The 23,182-nt window shown below is 46.8% G+C and overlaps 1 protein-coding gene and 1 long non-coding RNA gene across 2 annotated transcripts; one reads left to right on the top strand and one right to left on the bottom strand.

Moving 5' to 3' along the window:
• The first annotated feature begins 3,437 nt into the window (after nucleotides 1-3,437).
• On the top strand, nucleotides 3,438-11,321 carry LOC146340400 (uncharacterized). The gene is made up of 3 exons (XR_014783690.1): nucleotides 3,438-4,006; nucleotides 5,374-5,514; nucleotides 10,750-11,321. It is a non-coding gene; the product is annotated as an uncharacterized LOC146340400 (long non-coding RNA).
• A 756-nt stretch (nucleotides 11,322-12,077) lies between these two features.
• LOC146340399 (uncharacterized) lies at nucleotides 12,078-21,143 on the bottom strand. The gene is made up of 4 exons (XM_084803477.1): nucleotides 20,898-21,143; nucleotides 17,021-17,228; nucleotides 14,052-14,110; nucleotides 12,078-13,456 (listed from the first exon to the last, which is right to left on the bottom strand). Exons 1-4 carry the CDS (start codon nucleotides 21,064-21,066, stop codon nucleotides 13,194-13,196), a joined length of 699 nt encoding a protein of 232 aa, XP_084659603.1. The 5' UTR covers nucleotides 21,067-21,143; the 3' UTR covers nucleotides 12,078-13,193.
• Nucleotides 21,144-23,182: the final 2,039 nt, after the last annotated feature.

Raw genomic sequence — 23,182 nt, 5'->3', positions numbered from 1 at the left:
TGTTGGTCTTTCGTGATCCAGATCAAGTGGAGCTGGTGTTGGAATTTGGGCACAGCTGAGAATTCCCTTGGGAGGAAGAAGAACAGCTGTCAACACTGTGGTTTTAATCTCCGTTTGGGAGGCCTGAATCAAGGAGGAGGAGGTGGTATTAGAAAATAAACAGGAGATTTTAGGGAGGGACTCTCCTGGGCCTAGAGGGTGGAACTGGGGCCCAGTTGATACAGCCTGCCTGCCTGCCTGCCTGCCTGCCTATTACTTTATGCATTTTTATCCTGCTTTTCAGACAGTTGTCTTCCAAAGCATCTCAAATCAATGCGAGAGATGCCTTCCCATCAGGTGTACAAACTAGAAATGGCCAGGCACACGGGGGAAGGGGAGCGGAGGGAAAAGGAAGAGGAGGGAGATCAGTTTTTCGAGGCCAGAACAAGGTGGTGAGCGAGAAGTGGGCGTTGAGATGCTTGTCGGGCCGGGCTGCTCTTCCCTTGCGGGCGCCCTTGCTCAAATGAAGCGCTTGCTCCTTTGGCCCGTGGCTGGGGCCAGGGTGTTCTTTCCCCATCCTTCTGCACGCCCAGCAGGGCAAGCCGCAGTTGGAGCCGGGGGTCTTTCTGGCAGGGAAGGGGAAGCGGGCCCCTGCAGCTGCCCCTCCTCTGGCTGAAGGGTGGGCCACGATGCGCTACCCCTTGGCTCGAGGTCATTCCTGGGAAGCAGCAGGTGCAGCCCTCTGTCCTCTGGCTGATACTACTAGTTGTGATGGCTATATATTACCTCTAGGAGAGGAGGCAACTGTCTCCCAGTTGCTGGGGAACACGGGAGGGAGGCTGTTGTTGCATGCATGCCCTGCTTGTGGGCTTCCTGTTGGAGCATCTGGTTGGCCACTATGGGAAACAGAATCCTGGATGAGATGGGCCTTTGGTCTGATCCAGCATGGGTCTTCGTAGGTTCTTATGGAGCTTCCCCAGAGGTCAGGAAGGCTGTGACTTTGTTGTTTATGCTTGAGCTGCCCTTTTAAAGAAAATCAGGCACAGCCCTAGTTCAGCCTTCCCCAACTTTGTGTCTGCCATGTGAGTTGGATTACAACTCCCATCAGTGGTCAGGCTGGTTGGGGGTGATGGAAGTCGTTGCCCAACATATCGGGAGGGCACCAGCTTGGGAATGGCTGCCCTCTTTTCTCATTCCTGCCATTAAGAAATCACTGTCCCTGCATTTGCCTTATTTAAATGTTCTTGGATTGAGCTGCTGGAGAGGTGTCATTCTTCAGGGATCAGCCCCCTCCCTCTGTCTCTAGAAGCTAAATCCCAGAGTGGGGAGAGACTGAACCCCCTCTTGGTTTTTTAACTCCATGAGGACTGGCGACTGCAGAGTAAACAGACACGTTTGTAAGGGTGATGAGGTGGGCCTTGGTCTGTGATCCTCAACAGGTTGTCACAAAGACGACCCTGTTTTCATCTGCCAAAGGTTGGAGAGGGTGTTTTGTTGCATAAGCTTCTCTACTCCTGTCTCCAAGCGATGACGGGCCAGCTGGTGGGTTTGTTTGGCAACTGGAAGTACCGTTTCACAATGGAGTCAGCTGATGGCAAGGATGGAGGGAAGATTATTTTTTTATCGTTGTTAAGTCAAGTCTAACTTCTCTTCACTCTCACTTTGTTCAGTCATTCCTGATATGCCCAAGTGCCACGTCTGACATTCCTTTGTGGCCATTTTTCTTGTCCAAGCTGCAACCTTGGGCTTATGTTATTGACAAGAAGCTTCACAGGTGCCAGTAGGGTTGGCGGGCCCAAGAGCTAACCGAAGCTGGTGTTGTGGATAGAATGATGGACCAAAAACATGGAGACCCAAATCCCTGCTCGGCTATGAAGCTCCACAGGTGATCTTGGGCCTGTCACTCTCTCTCAGTCTAATCTACCTCACAGGACTGTTGTGAGGATAAAATACGAGTGATGGAGAGAGCCACGTATGCCCATCTGAGCTCCTTGCAGGACGAGTGAGATAAAAATGTAATACATTAAAAACCTCTGACAATGCAGTTGGATACATGTCTACTCAAAAGTAAGTCCCACTGAGTTCACTGGTAAGTATGTATAAGATTGCAGACCGAATGTAGTGAAATGATGTAGATTTTTTTAAATAAAATGTTTGGTCCTTTTAATCTGATCTTTATGTTATTGACTCACCTTGCATAACTTTCTGATCAGCCCAAAGTCTGTGGAATTGGACTGGCTCCTGTCCTTTTTTGCCCTGCCCCAGGCAGATGAGCTGATGCTAATCGTACTTCCAGGTCCTGCCTGACAATCCCTCCCTATGGAATCACCCCTTTGGGATGCAGAAGGCAGGCCTACGCAGGCCTGGTGGTATCAGTCAGGATCAAAAGGCTGCACTGTGCTGCGCACGAGATGAAATAATACAGTGGCAGGCAGAAAAGTGCCTTCCTACCTAGGCTAACAAAATAGTCCCAAGAACTGCAGGACGGGTTCTGCCAACAGTGAAGGAGGTTAGCACTGGGCAAGCAGTCTGGCCCCTCAGCTGCTGACAACAGGCCTGCCTGCACCCTCCTTCCAGCCCAAATCACGGGCAACCCTTTTGAAGCATCAGCACTTCTGAGGAAGAGGGGTGGGAAGCAGGACAGAAGCCCCAACACACTGGGGAGGCAAGAAAAGAGCATAGGACAGGCAAGGCATTCCATCAGAGCTTAAGCTGAGCCAGGCCTCAGCCCCAGAACCTGTTTCCAAAGCCAGAGAAATAGTCCTGGAAATGTCTGCAGTAATAATAAAGGAGTATTGTCCCTGAGCATGAGCAGAGTGCCTTTCCCATACCCTTCAGGGACCACAGCCAGCTTCTTCTCGTAGAATCATACTGCTGGAAGAGGCCATTGAGTCCAACCCCCTGCTCAGTGCAGGAATCCAGTTTCAAGCATCCCTGACAGATGGCTGTCCAGTCCCTGCTTGAAAAGCTGCAGTGACGGAGAGCCCCTCACCTACCGAGTCTGACTGCTCTGACCGTTAGCAACTGAAATCCGCCTTCCTGTAACTTAAGCCTGTTATTTTGTTTCTTACAGTCTTGGATGACACAGGACAGGTGTGGCCCTCTCCTGTGTGACAATCTTTTAGGTCAGGGGTCCCCAACGTGGTGCCCGCGGGCATCACAGCACCCACAGGCACCTCCACTGGCACCTGCACAGCTTTTCACACTCTAGCCTGTTAGGAAAAAAAATTAAAACAAAAAATGGAAAAACGCGGGGGCGCCAGGTTCTCCTTCCTGTTCCTGAACCTGCCTCTGATCCGCTCTTCAGCAGGCAGGAAGAGAAGGCAGGGCAAAGGGGAGAGAAGGAGCGAGGCTTGAGCCTGGCAGGGGGGAGAGAAACAGCGAGGTAAAGCGATGGAGGGGAGAGAAATAGCGAGGCTAGGGGCTAGGAAGGAAGGGAGGGAAGGAGAAGGCTAGGGGTGGGGAAGGGAGAGAAATAGCGAGACTAGAGGCTGGGAATGCAGATAGCAAGAGCTAAGGGGAAAGGTCTCTGTGGATGGAAGAAGATTGGGTGGGACAGGAAGCACTCTTTCCATTTCCTTCTCAGCCTCTAGCCTCGCTATTTCTCTCTCTCCCCCCTCCTTAAATAACCAGGCGCCCACGGCAGCCATTATGTGACTAGCCACATCCTCCATGGGAGCCATTTTGTGGTGGTGCCCACAGCAGTTTCTCAAATTCCCAAAGTGCCTACAGGTCCAAAAGGACCGGGGACCCCTGCTTTAAGTGCTATCATATCCCCACTCAGTCTTCTTTTCTCAAGGCTAAACGTACCCAATAACTTCCATCTTTTGTTGTAGGACTCAGGATTAGGGGAAAGAGTTTCCAGGTTAGAGAAATGCATACCTGAACCCCAATAACTCTCATTAAGCACTGCTGCAGCCTCCGCCTTCCAAAAACACATACCAAAAATGTGCACTCAGTATCTGAGTGATGCCAGTTCTTTGAGACGTCTTTTCAGAGATTTCTGCAGGCCATTTACAAATTTTAAGTAAGTACACACAGACATAGTATTAGCATGTTTATGTCGTCTAATACAGTTGAAATGTTCATGTATACAAATGCATATTCATGTGTTGTATTGTCCATATTTTTATACCCCCTGAAGAAGGCCCAGAAATAGATGCCACAGGGCCAAAATGCATTGGGCAACTTTGAAGAATATAACTTCATTTTCCTACATCCTGAGACTTGTTTGCTCTTTTTATTGGGCATCTTTCCAAGGGCCTGAATGAGCCCTGGGGCTGCCAGCTGCCGATCCCTATGACGTCTCTCCCATTTTACTCGCTAGCTCAATTATCTCTTCCTTGTTGCTCAATCATCCTCCCAAATGCATCCTCTTTTGATGCTCCTCCCCATGTGATAGCAATGTCTGTCTTTGCCCAGTGATCACACCCAAGCCAAGAAACACTCATCTGGAGATGGATTCCTTCAGACAATGCCCTCCCCACACTCTTGCGAGGCTGGGGGAAGAGTTTGAAAATGGGAACACTCTGGTTCAAAGTATCCAGTCTTTTCCCATCCAAGTTTTATATTTTACACGTTTTTATTTATATGTGTGATTTCTATTCTGGCTTTTCTTCTTCTGATGAAATTGCCATTTGGCCAACACAATGGCGATGTCATAATGCCAAAGTATAACCCTGGGGTCCTTTATTTCTTAAGATTTTAAAAACTATTATTATTTTAAACTGAGAGGCTGGCTGCTGTAAAGTGAAGTGCTCCCCTCCGGCACCACTTTTATTTGGGTTCATAAGAGAGGTTTTGTGTGTTGGAGTTCAGCCCCCACTTCTGCCATATGTTCTTGAGCAAATTTTCTTTTAGTTTTACCAGTTTAGCAGTTTAGTTTCCCACGTTGCCATCTGGGAAATGAGTGTTTGTGATTGGCCATGTCCATCATGGCATCCATTTTTTGAATGGGCAAGTACCACCATAGCAGCCATTTTGTGAGAGTGCCCATGACGCTCTCTCAAAATTCCAGATGTGCCCAGCAACCCAAAGAGGTTGGGAAGCTCCGGCCAATGGAAGAATGGTGAAATGGAGCACAATTCTCGATGGCAAACCACCCAATATCTGTATCTGAAGTGTCTGTAGATCTAGGTTATGTGTTATTCAGCAAAAACTCTTGTTTTGGGTCTATTGGATGTCACAATGTCTCTTTAAGAAAGGTTTGTCTAATTCGGCTAATTGTTGGAGGTATAATAAGCTTATGCTTCTTTTAACCATACATTTTGGAAATGCCCAATAGTTGCCTGTTTTTGGGAGGCAGTTATTGTATGGATAAATCTTGTATAGGAACACTCTTTAATTTTTACTGATGTACATGTTCTTTTAAACTATTTACCTGCTTCCTGCAAGTTAACACATGGTCAGCATAAATGGATTTTCCTCGACCTTCTGACCGCCAAAAGACTGATACTACAACATAGGAAGAATAAATGCTCACGTCCTCCAATGCAATGGATTGAAGACCTAACAACACTAGCAACGTTCGAAAGGGTGGTATATATGTGTCACTTGTGAATGGGCATATATATGGATATTTTGTCTGCTTTTATTGAAGTTTATGTATAATCCACTTTTTCTAGAATGCTGTAATAACAGACTTTTAATGTATGTAGTTCTACTATATATTTTCCTTTCTCTTGACCCTCTTTTTTTGCTTTTTGTTTTGTTTTGTTTTTGTTGAAGTTTACAATAAAAACAACAACAAAAAAACCCCATGAACAACCCATGAACAGAACCTATAGTTTGTTGGTGGGTTGTGAACTGTGGGTTGTTCGTGGTTAACAAACCATGGTTACTTAGCACAGCTGGGTTCAGACAGTGCAACAATGCACAGTTCGACAACAACCCATGCTCAATCCACACTCAACCTTGACTGTGGGTTATTGTGTTGTGTGAACCCAGCCATTGAATGCTCTGGTGTATTGTGGAAAGTTTAAATGTGGGGAATTCAAAGTGCCTGCTTCCCAGCTGCTTGCTGCCGCCACTTCTGGCAGGTAGGGGGTGTAACCTTTACCTCTGTGGGTTCTATGGGGTTTAGCTGGAATAAACGTGCAAGGATTTGAATTAAACAAACTTTCTTTAGTTAGAACCACAGTTATACATAAAACAATACAGGAACTGGCCACATGGAGCTAAATTTTTAACTAGTCTGTTAACATAAGAACAATACAAATAATAATTTCTCATAGTCCAAAGAGAAATATGTGTGTCCTGCTTGCAAAAATGTGGTAGTCAGAAATGGAAGCAGTGACAGATTTTATTTTCTTGGGCTCCAAGATCACCGCAGACGGTAACTGTAGCCATGAAATTAAAAGACGTTTGCTCCTTGGGAGGAAAGCTATGGCCAACCTAGACAGCATAGTAAGAAGCAGAGACATCACCTTGCCGACAAAGGTCCGTTTAATCAAAGCTCTGGTTTTCCCAGTAGCAACGTATGGCTGTGAGAGCTGGACTATAAGGAAGGCTGAGCGCTGAAGAATCGATGCTTTCAAACTGTGGTGCTGGAGAAGACTCTTACAAGTCCCCTGGACTGCAAGGAGGTCAAATCAGTCCATCCTAAAGGAAATCAACCCTGAGTGCTCATTGGAAGGACAGATACTGAAGCTGAAGCTCAAATATTTTGGCCACCTAATGCAAAAAGTCACTGGAAAAGACCCTGATGCTGGGAAAGATTGAAGGCAAAAGGAGAAGGGGGCAGCAGAGGATGAGATGGCTAGATAGCATCACCGATGCAATGGATATGAAGTTGAGCACACTCCGGGAGAGAGCGGAGGACAGGAAGGCCTGGCGTGCTATGGTCCATGGGGTCACGAAGAGTCGGACACGACTTAACGACTGAACAACAACAGATAGCTTTAGTCCCAAAGCAACAGCACAAGAGCAAATGGCAAACTTTGTAAATTGTAGCACGAAGGTCATTGGCCTGCAATAACAATGCAAAGAGAACAAATGCCCAAAATACAAAACTGTGCACATCCCCTTGCACATCAAGCATGCACATATATGCAGTTTACATTCTACATGGTGATAAGAGCTGATGCTTACTATTCAGCTGCCCTGCACAACAAGGTGACTGTTTTCCTCCTGGCTCTCTCCCGAATGATGACTTTGCCCCACTGGGCTAAATCAACCAGTTCATGGGGATTACTGGGCACACCAATGTAGGAGGGAGGCCAGCAGGTGGCACTTTGCCAAGGATGCCCTTGCCCTGTGGTAGGGTGGCCACATGCCCTGACTTTTGTGAACCACCCAGACAGCATCTGCTATTGGGTGGCATAGAAACAAACAAACAAACAAACCACTTTACAGAGACTGTCCTCTCTTTGCAGGGCTGTCAGGGGAGAGGCCTTTATTTGAAGGCATCCTCCGTTTGAAGGGCTGTCCAGTCCAAGTCTGGTTTAAAGATAAAAGAACCCTAAGAAGGGAGAGCAACAGGGGACTTGGAGTTGCCCATCGACAGTTGGCCCTGAACGGCAGGCACACAGCTCACCTGGTTACAGTCTTCCCCACTGCAGTGAGATGTATTATATTTCCAATTAAATGACAGCCATTTTTCCTAAAAGTGTGGCTGCACATATGAATTGACATGTGCGCATTTCATGCAGATCGGTGCCAGCCTTTGTCCTGTTTTTTGGCAATGGCTAAGTGGCCACCCTACCCTGGGTTTAGGCTTTAGCAGCAGAGATAAGGGCTGTTCCACAGCAGCTGGCTGACTTCAGACCAAGCTGATGAAGACACCAGATTGGAACGCAAGATGAGGGATGTCACACCTCATCCTGTTCTTCCTCCGTTTTGCAACATCTCCCTGTTGTTTACCTGTCCAGTAACATCGTGTGTGTGTGTGTGTGTGTGTGTGTGTGTGTGTGTGTGTGACACAGAGAGAGAGAGAGAGAGAAACTTCATTTATTTCTATATTTATCTGGGGCACAACATGTCAGGAAGTTATGTGATGTGCTGTTGAAATGCACCAGTTTCGTCTAGTTTAAAATAGTTATCAGATTGGGGGTGGAGATGAAGCCCCCCCCATCCATGTTTGGCATCAGTAAATTTTTCATTACCACAAACCTATGGTTATGGGACAAGCACTAATGTAATGTGCCCTTCAGTTTAGAGGTGGGGTGTAGAATGTATGTGTAACCTGGCCAAACCCTGGCTCTCCAAGTCCTGCTGTTCAGGACCCATGCAAGGAAGGGTACTCTGCACATAGAGCAGGGGTGCAGGACCTCGGGTCTGGGGCCAAATCCAGCCCACTTGGGGTCACAGTTTGACCCTTTGGGTTTCCCCAGATGGCCTTTCCCCCTTTCCCCTGACTGCCCCCTTTCCCATCTTTTGTGTATTTTCCTCCATTCTAAAAGCTTGAAATGCCTCTCTTAAGGCTTAATTACTTGCAGTAACAACTTTCAGCTAAAATATGCTGGTTTTTTTGGCCCCGCCCCATTGCCTTTTGCCCCACCAACCACTGGAATGCAGCCCCCGAGAGCTTCTCTTAAATGGAATTCAGACCTTAGTCTGAAATAGGTTCAGAACATAAGAACATAAGAGCCCTGCTGGATTAGCCCAAGGGTCCATCTAGTCCAGCATTCTGTTCACACAGTGGCCGACCAGCTGTTGACCAGGGGCCCACAAGCAGGGCATGAGCGCAACAGCACCCTCCCGCCCATGTTCCCCAGCAACTGGCATACATAGGCTCACTGCCTCTGGTACTGGAGGTAGCACATAGCCATCAGTAGCCCGTGATAGCCTTTTCCTCCAGGAATTTGTCCAACCCCCTTTTAAAGCCATCCAAATTGGTGGCCATCACTACATTCTGTGGTAGCAAACTCCATGGTTTAACTGTGTGCTGTGTGAAGACGCCCTTCGTTTTATCTGTCCTGAATCTCCCACCAATCAGCTTCGTGGGATGACCCCTTTGGGTTCTAATATTCTGAGGCTTTGAGATTGCTCCTTCACGGACGTTTGGGGGCTCTTTACATGATGCCGTGACCCTCCTGCGCTAAATGTCCTCTGTTCCATTTTTAAATAGATCACATATAATAAGCTATCAAATTACCCTGTTGTGTTCTGCTTCAGTTTCCTCCGTGGAAACACTTAAAGCAGCAAGAAGAGGAGTGAGATCAATGAAAGATAATGGAAGACTCAGATATGGGGAGAAGGGCAGGGGGGAAGGAAACGCATGTAAAGGGAGTCAGTGGTGATCCTGCATTTAAAACGGAAGCAGAAAGCCCCGGTTTAAATGCAGGATTTTAGGCTAGTATAGAAATGCCCTGAGAGAGGGAGAAAAATGTCTCGCTCTCCACGTTCTCCACGCCATGCATAATTTTGTAGACCTCCATCATGTCTCTCCTTTCCCTCCTTTTTTCCAAGCTAAACAATCCCAGCTGTTGCAACTTTCCCGCATAGGGGAGATGCTCCAGCCCCTTGATCATCTGAGTTGCCCTTTTCTGCACTTTTGCCAGTGCAGGTTCGACACGCCTGTTTTAGAAAAAAAGAGATGGCTGTAGTGTGCATGCGCACGTACATATGTGCTACGTCTAAGCACGCATACACACACAAACTGCCATTATCTTTTTTGTTCCCTTTAAATCCTTTCATATTAAAGAATTAATAAAAATATTTTGTAGAAATATCAGAGCATCGCCTCTTACCTTGACGGAGCACTTTTCAGAAGTGTTAGTTAAATAATTTGTGTCTGGCAGAAATAAACTGAAACTATGGTGACTGCAATGTAGTGTTGACTTCAGAATGGCACAGCTCAGCCTTGCATTAAGAACATTCACACTTCAGGACCGTGGTTTAGTTTCTTTGAGGTACTGGGGAAATTAGGCAGTCAGGCGGCTGCCTCAGGCAGGAGATGGTGGGGGGTGGACAGCAACAACAGCAACAGCTGGAGGACAGAGCGTTGTTTGCCATGTGCCCTCTAAGCGCACCTGCAGCCTTCAGGAGGGCTAAAGTAAGGTTCAACTGGGAGGGGCCAAAGGTCAGTGGTGGAGCCCCTGCTTTGATCCCCGGCATCTCCAGGTTGTTGTTGTTGTTTATTCGTTCAGTCGCTTCCGACTCTTTGTGACTTCATGGACCAGCCCACGCCAGAGCTTCCTGTCGGCCGTCGCCACCCCCAGCTCCCCCAAGGTCATGTCCGTCACCTCCAGAATATCATCCATCCATCTTGCCCTTGGTCGGCCCCTCTTCCTTTTGCCTTCCACTTTCCCTAGCATCAGCATCTACTCCAGGATCTCCTGTCTTCTCATTATGTGGCCAAAGTACTTCAGTTTTGCCTTTCATATCATTCCCTTCAGTGAGCAGTCTGGCTTGATTTCCTGGAGTATGGACTGGTTTGACCTTCTTGCAGTCCAAGGCACTCTCAGAATTTTCCTCCAGCACCACAGTTCAAAAGCATCTATCTTCCTTCGCTCAGCCTTTCTTATGGTCCAGCTCTCAAAAACTCCTGCCCGAAACCCTGGACAGCCATGGCTGCCAGTCAGTGTCAGCAATACTGGGCTAGATGGACTAAGGCTTGAATGTGGGTCAGGCAGCTTCCTAGGTTCCTAACGGCCAGTCCACTCTGCTTCTGCACATGGAGTTGGGGGGTGGGGAGGCACCATCTCATCCTTTGCCTCAGGCTGAAAAATACCGTGGACCAGCCCTGCTGAGTACATGCTGGGGCTACTTAGTGGTGAGGAAAGGCACTCTGTACATGCTCAAAGCTACTTTTCTTTGTTACTTTCCTAGATATTACAAGATTTAGATCTGCTGCTGAAGACAAACCACAAATGGAAATTAAACTCTGTGCCAGAGTCTGCCTTTTGTGAGGAACGGTGAAGTATCAATCAGTCAATCAATCAATCAATCAATCAATCAAATAAGCAAGCAGCACCTCCCAGACTTTGAAAGCTATTCTTAGCTGATTTTGTTTGAAGGAGTTTTTGCAAGTGACACTGTTCTACTAAAGGATATATTTTTTTGAAAAAAGCTTTAAAATGGTGCCAGAGACATTAATTGAGGCAAGAAGTCTGTAAGTGGCTATCAGCCATGATGGCTAAGTAGAAGCTCCACATTTTGGGGCAGAATGACCGGTGCTGGGGGAGAAATCACAGAAGAGGTGAGGCCTGTTGCCTTCATGCCCTGCACTTGGGCTTCCTGGAGGCATCTGGTTGGGGATCAGGATGCTGGGCTAGAACAGGCAGTGCCAGCAAATGGGCAAGAGAAGCAGCACCCCACCCTGCAATCGCTCGTCCCTGTGTTCACTTAAAAGAACAGCACTTTGCACATGGCCAGAGTGCATGTTTTTATTATCAATATGTCCTAAGCCAGCCTTCCCCAACCTGACGCCCCCCAGATGTGTTAGACTACAACTCCCAGCACCCCACAGGCTGGGGATGCTGGGAGTTGTAGTCCAACACATCTGGGGGGCGTCAGGTTGGGGAAGGCCATCCAAAGCATACTTGAAAGTGAACTCCATAAAAATCGGTAGAATTGCTTCAAAGGAAATAGATTTAGGATGAGAGCATTAACATGAAACATGACTTGTTTCTCTTTCAAAGATCTAACAGGTCGGGCAAAGGCCCCCCACTTTTAAGCAGTCCCTGGTGTTCCATGATCATGACGGCATGCTGAACTGAAAGCACAAGGGGACTTGTGTCAATTTCCTTTAGCATCCCAAGTGGTCTGCAATACAGTAGTCCTCATTAAAATGGATCTGGCATTCCACAGCACCAATAAATCCCGTTGTTATTCTGAGCATTGGATGCATATCAACATAAAGCGGATGGGGGCGAGAAGGTTTTCTGGCTGGAACTAGCTTGGGAGGTAGTTAGTGAGAGAGCGACCACAAACCTTAGAGTGGAAAAACCCATTCAAAGTCATGTCTGTGAATCCGAATGGAGGCATAACTAAACGGGGGAATGTAATGGAGGTCACTTTCTGGAGTTCACTTTCTGGAGGTCACTTTCTTCCCTGACCTTGAGAAAAATCAAACCTTGGACGTGCTCATGTTCCTTTTCTGCCAGCTCACATAGTCATCTGCTCGTTCTCACCCTCAAAAAAGAGAGGCTACAGTTGTAAGGGACATTACAAAGAAGTTTTATTGGGACCCAGGTCTTTAGAATAAAATACATTTCCAAAATACATTTCCCAAAGAAATACAGTCTGTACAAAAACCATCAACAGCAAATCCAGCCCATTTGGAACTCCAGCATTTTCCAGGGAGACCAGAGAGTTATCTGGGCATTTTAGAGCAAAGAAAATATTTTACAGTGATGGTGAGAATGCCCTGCCAGCAGGGGTTAATACAAGTTAACAGTGCCCTTTAACAGTAAAGGGATTTGTCTCCCCGCTGCACAAAATTCTTTTGCAGAGCATCTCCAGATGTAAGGGAAGAAAGGGTACACTTTGGCACATGGCTGTTCAAATCTGAGTTTAAATTGGAGCTTGGAATTCTGCAACAGTCTCTCCCCCCCCAACCCCCGGCCTTGCAGGAAGGTTTCCCATGTTACCACAAGCAATGCTCAGTTTGTCTCAGGGCTCCGAGATCATGAGAGCTCCAGTTCCAGCTTGTAGTATATGGCAGCGATAAGGAGCCTCATCTCCCATTCTCTAGTGCCCCCCCATGTGCCCAAACATAGACTGGTTTCTTACTCTCACCGCAGAATCAGAGAACTTTGGGGGCTGAAGGAAATTTAGGGGCTACCTATGTTTTTTCTCTACAGTCTCATAAAATAAAATTAAGCACCTCTTTTAAACATCTATTCCTGCCTCTTGCATTGGAACATCGTAGCACGTTTGGATCCAGAGCCGGCCCTATCGTTAGGCAGATCAAGGCAGTCTGCTCCAGTCACTGAGTTGGGGGAGTAGTTTGTCAAGTATTTAGCTTATCGTTATATTTTGCTACTGTGGTGGGGCAAAAGGAGCCCAGTTTGGATAGCTTTTTAAAACCCCCCACAGTGCTGTTTTTGGCTGTCGCACTACGGCTATCTGCTGAGACGTCTCTTGTGTTGACAGTTGGTCTATACAAGGTTTATTATAGGAAATGTGCAGTTATAAATATGCATACTTGTTAGCAGTGGAGAGGGGAGGAAAGAGAGACGGGGGAAAGGGGGGATATTCCCTTTGGGGAAGCGATCAGCCCTCCACTGAAGTATGCGTGAAGCAGTGGGAACGTGGGCACGGGCTTTATCCTAGGAGAGAAGCTTGTAGCCAAGAGAGACGGAGAGGAACTGCATGGCCGCCAGGAGGAAGGAGCTGGCTTGAGCCGCAGAGACCGAGCTGGATGGGCCTTTTGTCCACTGGTGGGAGGAAGCGAAGTTGTGGTGGGCCACCGTCGAGTTGAGCAGTATGTGGCTGTTGGCTGAGTTGCTGTGATCCATCGGCTTGTGGGAGACGGTGGCAGCAGGCAGTGAGGGTGTGGATGGCGTTGATGCCACAGCAGCTGCTGTCAAGTCTGAAAGGGAAAATGGAAATCGGATTAGCCAAGCTCATTGTGGGTTAGCGGAGAAAGATTTGGAGATGGACTTGGGGAAGATCCAGTTTCAAAGCCCCAACTTCTGTGGTACCAACACAAGATGGCCTCGCGCAAAAGTCTGTCTCCCAGACTTAATGGGGGAGAGGCTGTTGCTCAGCGAGAGAGCCCCTGCTTTGCAGGCAGAAGGTCCCAGGTTCAATCCCTGGCGGCATCTCCAGGCAGGGCTGGGAAAGATGCATCTCTGAAACCCTGTGGGAGAGCTACTGCCTGTTCATGTGGAGAGCTACACAGACTAAGGTTCTGATTCGGTATAAGGGAGCTCCCCATTTCCCAACTGCTAACTGGGAATTACATCAGCCCCTGTCCCAAGGTGTTCCCAGGACGAGTGACAAGGAGCTGCCTTGAGACTGAGAGCTGAAGTGGGCTATCACAGCAAATTGTCTGCTAAATCACATTTGCAACCTCCCTCCTCAATATCTTTCTCTGCGGTTGTTCATGTGGAAGAGAGCGAGTGGGGGAGAAAGATATTCACATAGAGAGGGAGAGGGTCTTGGGTGTGTTCTTGCAAAATTACCTTTCACCAGGCTCCGAGTCTGCAGCAGGGTTGTGCCGTTGGTAAAGGAGACGTAGACCCTGTTTTGTGAAACAGAGAAGGAAAGCCATGAACTGGGGGAAAGAATGAAATAATCTCTCAACAGCCCTGCCAACAATTAAGGATGGGAAAGTGGATGCTATATAACAGCCTTCCCTAACCTCCTGTCCTCTAGCTGTATTGGACTAAAACTCCCATCATCACAGCCAGCATGACTATTGGCCAAAGCTGCTGCAATGACAAACTCTTTTATTGGGGCATTGGGAAAACAAGAACTTCTCTTCGTCTTCGTCTTCGTCTTCGTCTTTGTCTTCTTTTATAGAATGAATCTATTTCAAGAACATCTAGGACCAAGGGGGAGCTACTGATGGTTACTGATCATCAGTAAGATTTATTTGTAAATATATTTGTAGGTTGACCCTCAGCCTAACCTCATGACCACTGAGAAACAAGGGAAAGCAGTTTTTAGGCTTGCAAGAGAGCAAAAAATAAAAATGCAACACAAATTAAAAAACAAACAAATGAATCATAAAATCATTGGATGGATGGCAGCTGTTTGCACCATTGGATAAGACCCTTCCCATTACACAGAACCATGCAGATATATGTAACAAAGCTAAGCAGGGTCAGCCCTAGTTAGTACCTGGATGGGGGACCGCCTGGGAATCAGGCTTCCTGCACTGAGCAGGGGGTTGGACTCGATGGTCTTGTAGGCCCCTTCCAACCCTATGATTCTATGTCTATGTCTATGTGTTATGCAGCATTTTTCTTAAAATGTGTTTTGTGCTTATGAGTCACTGATCTGGCCCTGTCAGCAAGAAGGGAACAGATTTCAGCAGCCTCCTCATGTCTAGGAATTCTGCCACAAAAAAATATTTGTCTAAGGGAGGTGTATAATGCAGAGTGCAACAGCTGATGGATAAGATCATAAGAACATAAAAAGAGCTATGCTGGATCAGACCAAGGGTCCATCTAGTTCAGCATTCTGTTCACACAGTGGCCAATCGGCTTCCCATGGAAACCCACAAGAGGACACAAGTGCAACAGCACCCTCCTGCCCATGTTCCCCAGCAACTGGTGTGCATCGGCATACTGCCTCTGATACTGGAGGTAGCACATAGCCATTAGGACTGGTAGCCATTGACTGCCTTCTCCTCCAGGAATTTGTCCAACCCCCTATTAAAGCCATCCGAATTGGTGGCCATCACTACGTCTTGTGGAAGCGAATTCCATAGTATGAAGATGTCCTTCCTTTTATCTGTCCTGAATCTCCCACCAATCAGCTTCATGGGAGGACCCCACAGCATTCTAGTATTATGACGGAGGGAGAAAAATGTCTCTTCTACCTCCTGACCTTCCAGGTAAGTGGATATTATGAACTGAAAGCAGCAGACCATAAATGCCGCCCTCCAAGGAAAACTGATCAATTCAAACTACAGTTACTGATAATTAATGATTGCTCCAGCCTTCCCCAACCTGGTGCCCTCCACATGTGTTGGACTACAACTCCCAGAATCCCCGAGCCAGCGATTCTGGGAGTTGTAGCCCAACAGAACTGGAAAGTACCAGTTTGGGGAAGGCTGCATTACATGATTGTTGGCTTAATTCCTTAATCTTTATGACTTCTCACATGAGAAATACGTTCCTGCACTCATCTCACTTCCATTATTTCTATTTTCCCTGACGATCAGATAATGGCTGTGTCTAGTCTTCTTTGCCCGACCCACACATTACTGCAACTCCTTGAGTAACTTGGCATAGTTTGTTAGGGGCATAAGAATTCTTTCGCTGGATCGCATAATCCTAGAGTTGCAGGGGGGTTGTAGGTCATCTGCAGGTAGGAGATTTTAGACCCTGGACTGGGCGGCCTTATGCCCCACTCCACTTTACACAGCCCTGGGCATTACTTCAGCTGTGAAAGGCACAACCAACGTTTCTCTTCTCCCCTCCCTTCCATTCCATCCCATGCTTTACAGCTGCTTCCAGATGCCTGATATGTTAGAGCAACCCCCCTCACCCATTTGCCAACCCTGATAAAAAAGGAAATACTCTGAGCATGTGCAGTTCTGCATTTTAAGGCACAATCCTATGCATGTTTAGACAGATAAAGAGCACTTTCGGCAAGTTTTTTTTAAGCAGGGAAGATGTGGCACTGAATTGTGAAAGTGAAAGAAAGTGCTATTTCCTCTTGTGTATTTGCGCTATTCTGCTTTATCACAGTGCCGCCTATAGGTTATGTAGCAGAAAAGCAGGGAAGGAAATGCTCCTTGTGTAGTGCTCAGATCTCAATTCTGCGATGAAACTGAAAGTAGATACAGCCAATTAACAGCCATTTAACAGCCTCGTGTAGAAAAGCTCTATGCCTATCTAGTCCAGTGGGCTGGACTGGCCAACCCTAGGAAGCTCAGAGTCAGGACATGTAGGCAAGGGCCACCATTCCAAGTTGCCTGTCCCCCTTGTCTGCTATTCAAAGATGTACTGCCTCTTTCCATGGAGGTTCTAGCTAGCGATTAGAGCTGAAAGTTGTTAAGAGACCACAGATATTTCATCTATCTATCTATCTATCTATCTATCTATCTATCTATCTATCTATCTATCTATCTATCTATTGCCTGCATACGTGTCACAATATCTCTCAACCTTACATACCTTACAGGACTGTTGTAAAGATAAAATGAGAAGATAAATATAAATCCTTTTCTTGTGGTTGATGGTTTTAAATTGTTTTAGTTATATGTGTGTCTCTGTGTATATTTATATGTTTGTATGTATATATTTTTTTAAAGATTTTAATCTTTGTAAACTGCCCAGAGAGCTTTGGCTATTGGGTGGTCTAGAAATGTAATAAATGAAATTAAGGGAAACTTTAAAGGCTGAGGCTGCTGGCTCCTTGGGGCAGATACCCTCCTGTGTACAAAATGACCACTTCCAACAGCAGCTGAACTTCTCACCTTATCAGTGCAGCCATCACATGGGTGTCTCTGGGAGAGGTCCAGCGTGTTCGGGTGCTGCTGCCGGAGATGTTTTTCTGCACAAGGTTCTCAGTGCCACTGCAACTAAACAGCTGGTTTTCGCTTTCCCACAGGCCACCAGAACTTTTTTCAGAAGGCACGGCTTGAAAGATAACAGAGGTGCCGTTTTCTATCCCGGTAATGGATACTGGAGAAAGAGAGGATAAGAGAATGGTAAGTTTTAGCAGGAAATAGTCAAATGCTCCAGGGAAGAAGAAGTGACTGCCTGTGACAGCCACCCTCAACCAAGCCCCCTCCAGAAGTGTAGGGCTACAACTCCCCCAGCATCCCCCAGCTAGCATGGCCTTGCCGGGCAGCTGACCCATGAGATGCTCAGCTGCTGGAGGAAAATCTCAGGAAGTCTAACACGTGTTTGGACTCCCACACATTCCTCCGTATGGGCACGGGGGCCTTGAGGGCAGGGAGGGCATCTCACTCACAGGGTGTGGCTAGTGCCCAGACTAGAAGGCTGAAGTTTGCTAAGAGGCATGAGTGGTTGCAAAAGAGAACAGAACAGAAGCAAGTCTCTGTTCAGGAGAAGAATCATGGGGAAAGGGAGGCAGAAATGGGGACGGCAGGGAATGGGGTGTTTTGGAAATCAGCTAAGGCAACATCACTGCATAGTCATGGGGCATGTGGCTGCACAACATCATTTGTACACAACATTGAAGAGGAACAGTTGAGGCCTGTTTGGACTCAGACTGAACACAGCTAGTGTAGCATTGTGAATTATTATGAATGAAAGGGCAGGTGGTTTCGGCACTGCACTAGTTCGAACCTCTGCCATGAATTTATTAGATGGCCTCAGTTCCGGTATCTGCAATATGAATATAATCAAACTGGCTTGTCTTAATATACATAATGCATTTTGAGCACCCTTGAGTTCTTTTCCATCTATGATGATAATGATGTTATTTCAGTACCTTTGTACTTAACTTTGGGATGAAGGGAGTTCAGGAGGTTGCTGCCTGTGGCTCTTAGCTAAGTTTATTTGGGGTGCAATCCTACACATGTTTGCACAGAAAAAGGTCCTAGGCCTTTTTTCGGTCTAAATGTGCATAGGATTGCACCCTTAAAATATTTTTACCTTGCTTCACTAATGCCTGAGGTGTCTTACAGAATTAATAGAAATGAGTGTAAATATAATGTACAATGTCATTTTTTCAAAAAAGCATATTTCATAGGCAATTGTCTAAAACAAAAAAAAAAGGCCCTGGGTCTCCGTTTGCCTGTGAATGGTGTCCTTTGCCATCTGCTAACCCCTCTGGTGTGTGGATGGCGATGGTTGTTTTATTATGGACTTGCTACATTTTTATCCCACCTTACCTCCAATGAGCAAGGTTCATGGCTTCCCCCAACACACACATATTGTATCTTCACAACAAACTTGTGTGGTAGGCTCAGATGACAGAGAGAATAACTGGCCCAAGGTCACAGTGTAAGCAGGGACCAAAGCCCCGGTCTGAGCCTTACCCCCACTCCAGAACACCACATTGGCTATGCCGTAAGTTAAAAAGTGAACCACTTTGTGCATGCTCAGAAGCATCCTCTCTATTGCATCACATCCTCCAGGTTTCAGGGCTCAGCCTTGATATGCAAAACCCAGCACTGTCCTTACCAGTTTTATACCTGGGATGGACCACAAACTAGGAATCAGTTGGCCAGCAAACCCTCCTCCCCAGAGCAGTGTGGGTCCCATGTTCATATGAAAGTGAAGGCTTCAGCTCTCAAGGATCAGAGCTAGTATCAAGGGTAGGCATGGCCAGGGAGCTGTCAAGGGCCACACCCCAGCAGGGGGGCCCACTGACAAGAGCCCCCTGGAGTTGCGCCTCCTCTTTGCCAATGCAACCTGCTTGTTCACCTGCGTCTTGCTCTGGTCCAAACAACAGCAGTGGTGAGAAGGAGGAGGAGTAAATGATGCCACAGCCTGCTTGCTCCCTGGCTGTCGGCCTGTCGCGCAAGCAAGTGGTAGCAATGATGAGAAAGAGGATTAGGCACAGTAGCAGCTGGTGACAATGGCGGTGAGAAGGGAGACTTACTGAGCGGGGGCATTGAGTGTGTCTTGCCCAAAGGCCCTCAAAAATTTGTAAGTGGACATCCTAAATGAAGTGAAGCTAAAGGATGCTCAACTCTTTGCTGACACACCCATCTCTTGTTTTCTTGGCCTCTCCCCTTCCTCCTTCTGCTGTTTCCCCACTTCCCAGTTTAAGCTACAATTGCTAGCTCCTTGGGGCAGGGACATCCCCCACTGCTTGATGTCCCTTAGGACAGCTTCATGGTTTTTTTTAAGGATGTGCCAAAGGATGCACAAAGTTTTTGTAACTAACACGACTTTCACAACAGCTATGTACCATACAGCTACACTGTTCAGAGAGCTCAGATTTGGCTGCTGTGTGTCCACTCTGCTTTCTTGCTCTCTGTACTGTGTGAAACAGCCCTGAGAGACTCTGACATTCAGTCTCCAGCCTTCATTCGTATTTCGAGGCCAGGGAAGCTGGCTGTCCCTGATGTTGCAAGGGGAGGCACCGGGCTGTTCTCCGAAAGCTGTTTGCAGTGCAGGCTGTTAAATTTTGGCTTCAGCAGTAAGGCTTTCATTCAAAGAGGCTAAAAGCTGCAGCAGCATCTCTTGTGACAGTTAAAAAAAAGATATTTGGAAATGGCAGGTATGATGCCACAGACTGCACACTGAATTTGGCAGTGGGTTCAAATGTCTTGCTAGGCTGGTTAAACTCACTGGGCAACTTTGGGCAAATTTGTGTGTGGCAATCTGATGAGGCCTTTTGCAAGATCAAAGCTGTGAAATTCTTTGGGCACTGAAAAATGCAATAGGAAAGATATTAAGCCCAATTCTCTGGTGGTGTAAGTCAGTATTTTCCCTTCTGGTATTGTCCGCATTTCTTTAATACCATTTTGTCCTTGCAGGCATTCATGTGGTAGTTTTATGGCTGGATCCTGTTTTCATCGAAACTTATACAACTTTTGCACCGGAGACTGCTTTCAGATGAGGCTTTTTTTCGTGAAATCTCCCCGCCTCATTGACAGAATTTTACAGGCTGTCCAGACACCACCACCTTCTGTTTGTAACCCTCTCGTGCCTTTCCACCACTTCTTCCATCTTTTTTCTTTCCACAGAAAATCCATTAAGAAGGAAAAAATGGAATAGCTGCACACAATGTCTTTTAGCTGGTAGCAGTAGGAGCCCTCTGTCTGGAAGCACCCTTTAAAAAGTGACCAACTGATAACAACATAATTTGTTATGAGCAGAGCATTTTTCCTGTGCAAAGGCCTTTATAAACCACATATCATCCATCCTTATAACAACAAACCTGTGAGGTGGGTAATAATCTCCCCATGTTACAGATGGGAGACGGAGGCCAACAGACACTGACTTGTATCCAAGTGAGTCCATGGCTGGCAGATTTGAACCCAATTGCACCATACTGTCTTATGATGGTGCTACTTTAGAGTTGGCTTTTCTATAACCAAAACTAACTGAAATGCCCCCTGGGAAGAATAGACACTAACCACAGAGGACCTTTCTATGGATCCTGTCATCCTGAAATAGCACACATCAAAGCCCACTCCTATCCTTCATCCCATTCCAGTGTCATTTCTGAGCTTCCCTAAATGTTGCATCCATTGGCTGCTGGGTGAGATGGGATCCACATGGAAACAGCAGAAAAGCTTTTGCTCATTTTGAAACCAAAATTTAGTAAACACAGCTTCACTCTGAACGCATACAGAGCATGCCAAAGAGCAAAGAAAGCCAGCAAGACAAATATTACAAAGTTCAATCCAGGTGGGCACTCCTGCTTACCTGTGTAGATTGCACCTGGCTTGTAATAAGGAGGATCCACATCCAGCTTGTAAGAGCCTCTGGTAATTGTGTTCTTGACGATGTCACAAGGTGGCTGCTGAAGGTATGCCGGCGAAACCAACAACACCCCGAGGAAAAGCAGCTGCAGCATGGGTTGGCCGGCAGTCATGATCACGCCTTTTCCTTCCCCTCTTCCTTACTGCTTCTGTTCAAGACCCACTTCCTGTCCTGTACCTGAGATGTGGAGAGGGACTGCAGCTTGCAAAGCTATTTATACTGTCAGGATGATGCAAATCCATCTCCTCGGACACACTCACCTGTGGGAGGTTTCATAGTGGTGACACATTTGATGTGTGTACTTCCTCTGAGATGCGGCCTAGCACCTGAATGACCCATCTGGGTTAAGGGAGCAAGACATGGTGGATGACTAGGAAGGAATGAATGTTGACATGAACAATCTTGTCTACACATGTAGCATCCTTAAAGCCAGGCCTAGTAATGGCAGCCCCCCCAAACATATTATTTCACCCATATATAAAAACTGAGTGTTCAAAGAACTGCATGTGCATTACCTTGTAATACTTATAGCAGCCTTCTTCTAACTGGTGCCCTCCAGGTCTGTTGAATTACAACTTCCATCATCACCACCTCACAGGGGAAGAAAGAAAATGGTGGTGGATGATGGGGGTTGTAGTCCAACACATCTGACAGGCATCAGGTTGAGGAAGGCTGCCTTCCAATAACCCTGCAAGATAGGTTGGTATTATTATTTAATAATTCTCATAGTTTGGTTTAGGAAAAAAATGACTAAGGGCGGACGGGGGGCCACATGAAACAGACTGAGAAAACAAAGAGATGGCATAGAAAAAGTGGACAGAGAGAACTTGAAATTGGGTGGGCAGGAGATTCAGGACAGGCAAGAGAAAGGACTTCTTCACACGGTTCACTGGCACAAGATGACCACTGGCTTAGTTGGGTTTCCCGGGACTGCAAAAATTCATGGAGGATCAGCACCTATTACCTAAATGGAACCTCCATGTTCATTGGCAATATATCTTGGAATTCCAGGTGCTGGGGAACAACAACTGGAGAGAGCTATTGCTTTCATGTCCTGTTTGGGGGCTTCCCAGAGACACTGTTGGAAACAGGAAACAGGATGTTTGGACTAGATAATGGGCCCTTGGTCTGAATTCCTACTGACACCCTGCTCCAAATGCGTTCCCCATCAAAGGCATCCTGCCACAAAGGGGAGGGCTTTTTCGGTGATGGCACCCTGGCTCCGGAATACATCCTGTGCCGGAGTTGCGCCTGGCGCCAACTCCGCAAGCTTTAAAGTGCCATGTTAAGACATAGTTCTTCATTCAGGCATTCAAACCTATTGTGTGTGATGCTTCTTTGTTTTTGTTTTTCCTGCTTTATTTGGTTGACTTAAAAAAAAAAAAAAGGATGTTCAGGTCATTTTTAAATCATATTATGGTTTGCATGTTCCAGCAAGACTCTTATGTTTGTGGATTGCAGAAGAGGGCCTGAGATATTAGCTGTTAAAGGAACAGGGCTTCTGCCAGAAAAAAGGCAAGAGCCCTAAAATCTCAAAGATACTACAACCCAGGGCAAAATACTCTCAGTGGGACGCCTTTTGCTCACAAGCGAACCAGAAAGGGCAGTACTCGAGCATGTGGTTAAGGCAGGAAGTTATTTCAGCAGCAAAGCCCATTTCCAGTTTTCAAACATCGTTTGGCCCTATAAAGTGAACCATCTCTTGTGCTTCATTCCTTGTCCGGTGCATTGAGAGGCTCTGATGCTTTTGATGCTCAGAAAACACGTTTAACATGGAGAGGTCATAAATTATCACACAATATTTATTTTCACTCTTTCAGAAATATGCAACACAGGAAGCGGCCTTCTGCAGAGTCAGACCTTTTTATCCATCAAGCTCAGCCATTATCTACACAATCCAGGGTTGCAGAAGCCTGGTTCTTCTCACCGCTGTTAGGCCTTATCTGGGAATCAAACCCCAGGACCTCTCGCACCCACAGCAGGCAAAAAAGCACTGGCCTGCCTGCCTGCCTGCCTGCCTGCCTTCCTTCCTTCCTCCCTTCCTTCCTTCTCCATATCAGGGGCCCGCATCCACCTCTAGTGCATTGGGATATGCAGATGTACAACCCTGCAGTGCAGGAACATAGGACTTAAGCCCATCAGAAATAGCCCTTTGGCCACCCCCATCTTTAACCGGATATCGATCTTCTGTTTATCAGATCCAGCTACAATAATTAAAGCAGCTGCCT

This window comes from Heloderma suspectum, chromosome 6, assembly GCF_057233095.1.
Source record: "Heloderma suspectum isolate Gila_16-S chromosome 6, 16-S_ref, whole genome shotgun sequence".
Taxonomy (NCBI): domain Eukaryota; kingdom Metazoa; phylum Chordata; class Lepidosauria; order Squamata; family Helodermatidae; genus Heloderma; species Heloderma suspectum.
This window is presented reverse-complemented; position numbering and strand designations above follow the sequence as displayed.

Coding starts and splice junctions, on each gene's coding strand:
- LOC146340399 (XM_084803477.1), bottom strand. CDS start 21,066: ATGACTGCCGGCCAACCCATGCTGCAGCTGCTTTTCCTCGGGGTGTTG. Junction 17,229..20,897: donor GCCAGGTGCAATCTACACAG/GTAAGCAGGAGT, acceptor CTCTTTCTCCAG/TATCCATTACCGGGATAGAA. Junction 14,111..17,020: donor GTGATGGCTGCACTGATAAG/GTGAGAAGTTCA, acceptor TTCACAAAACAG/GGTCTACGTCTCCTTTACCA.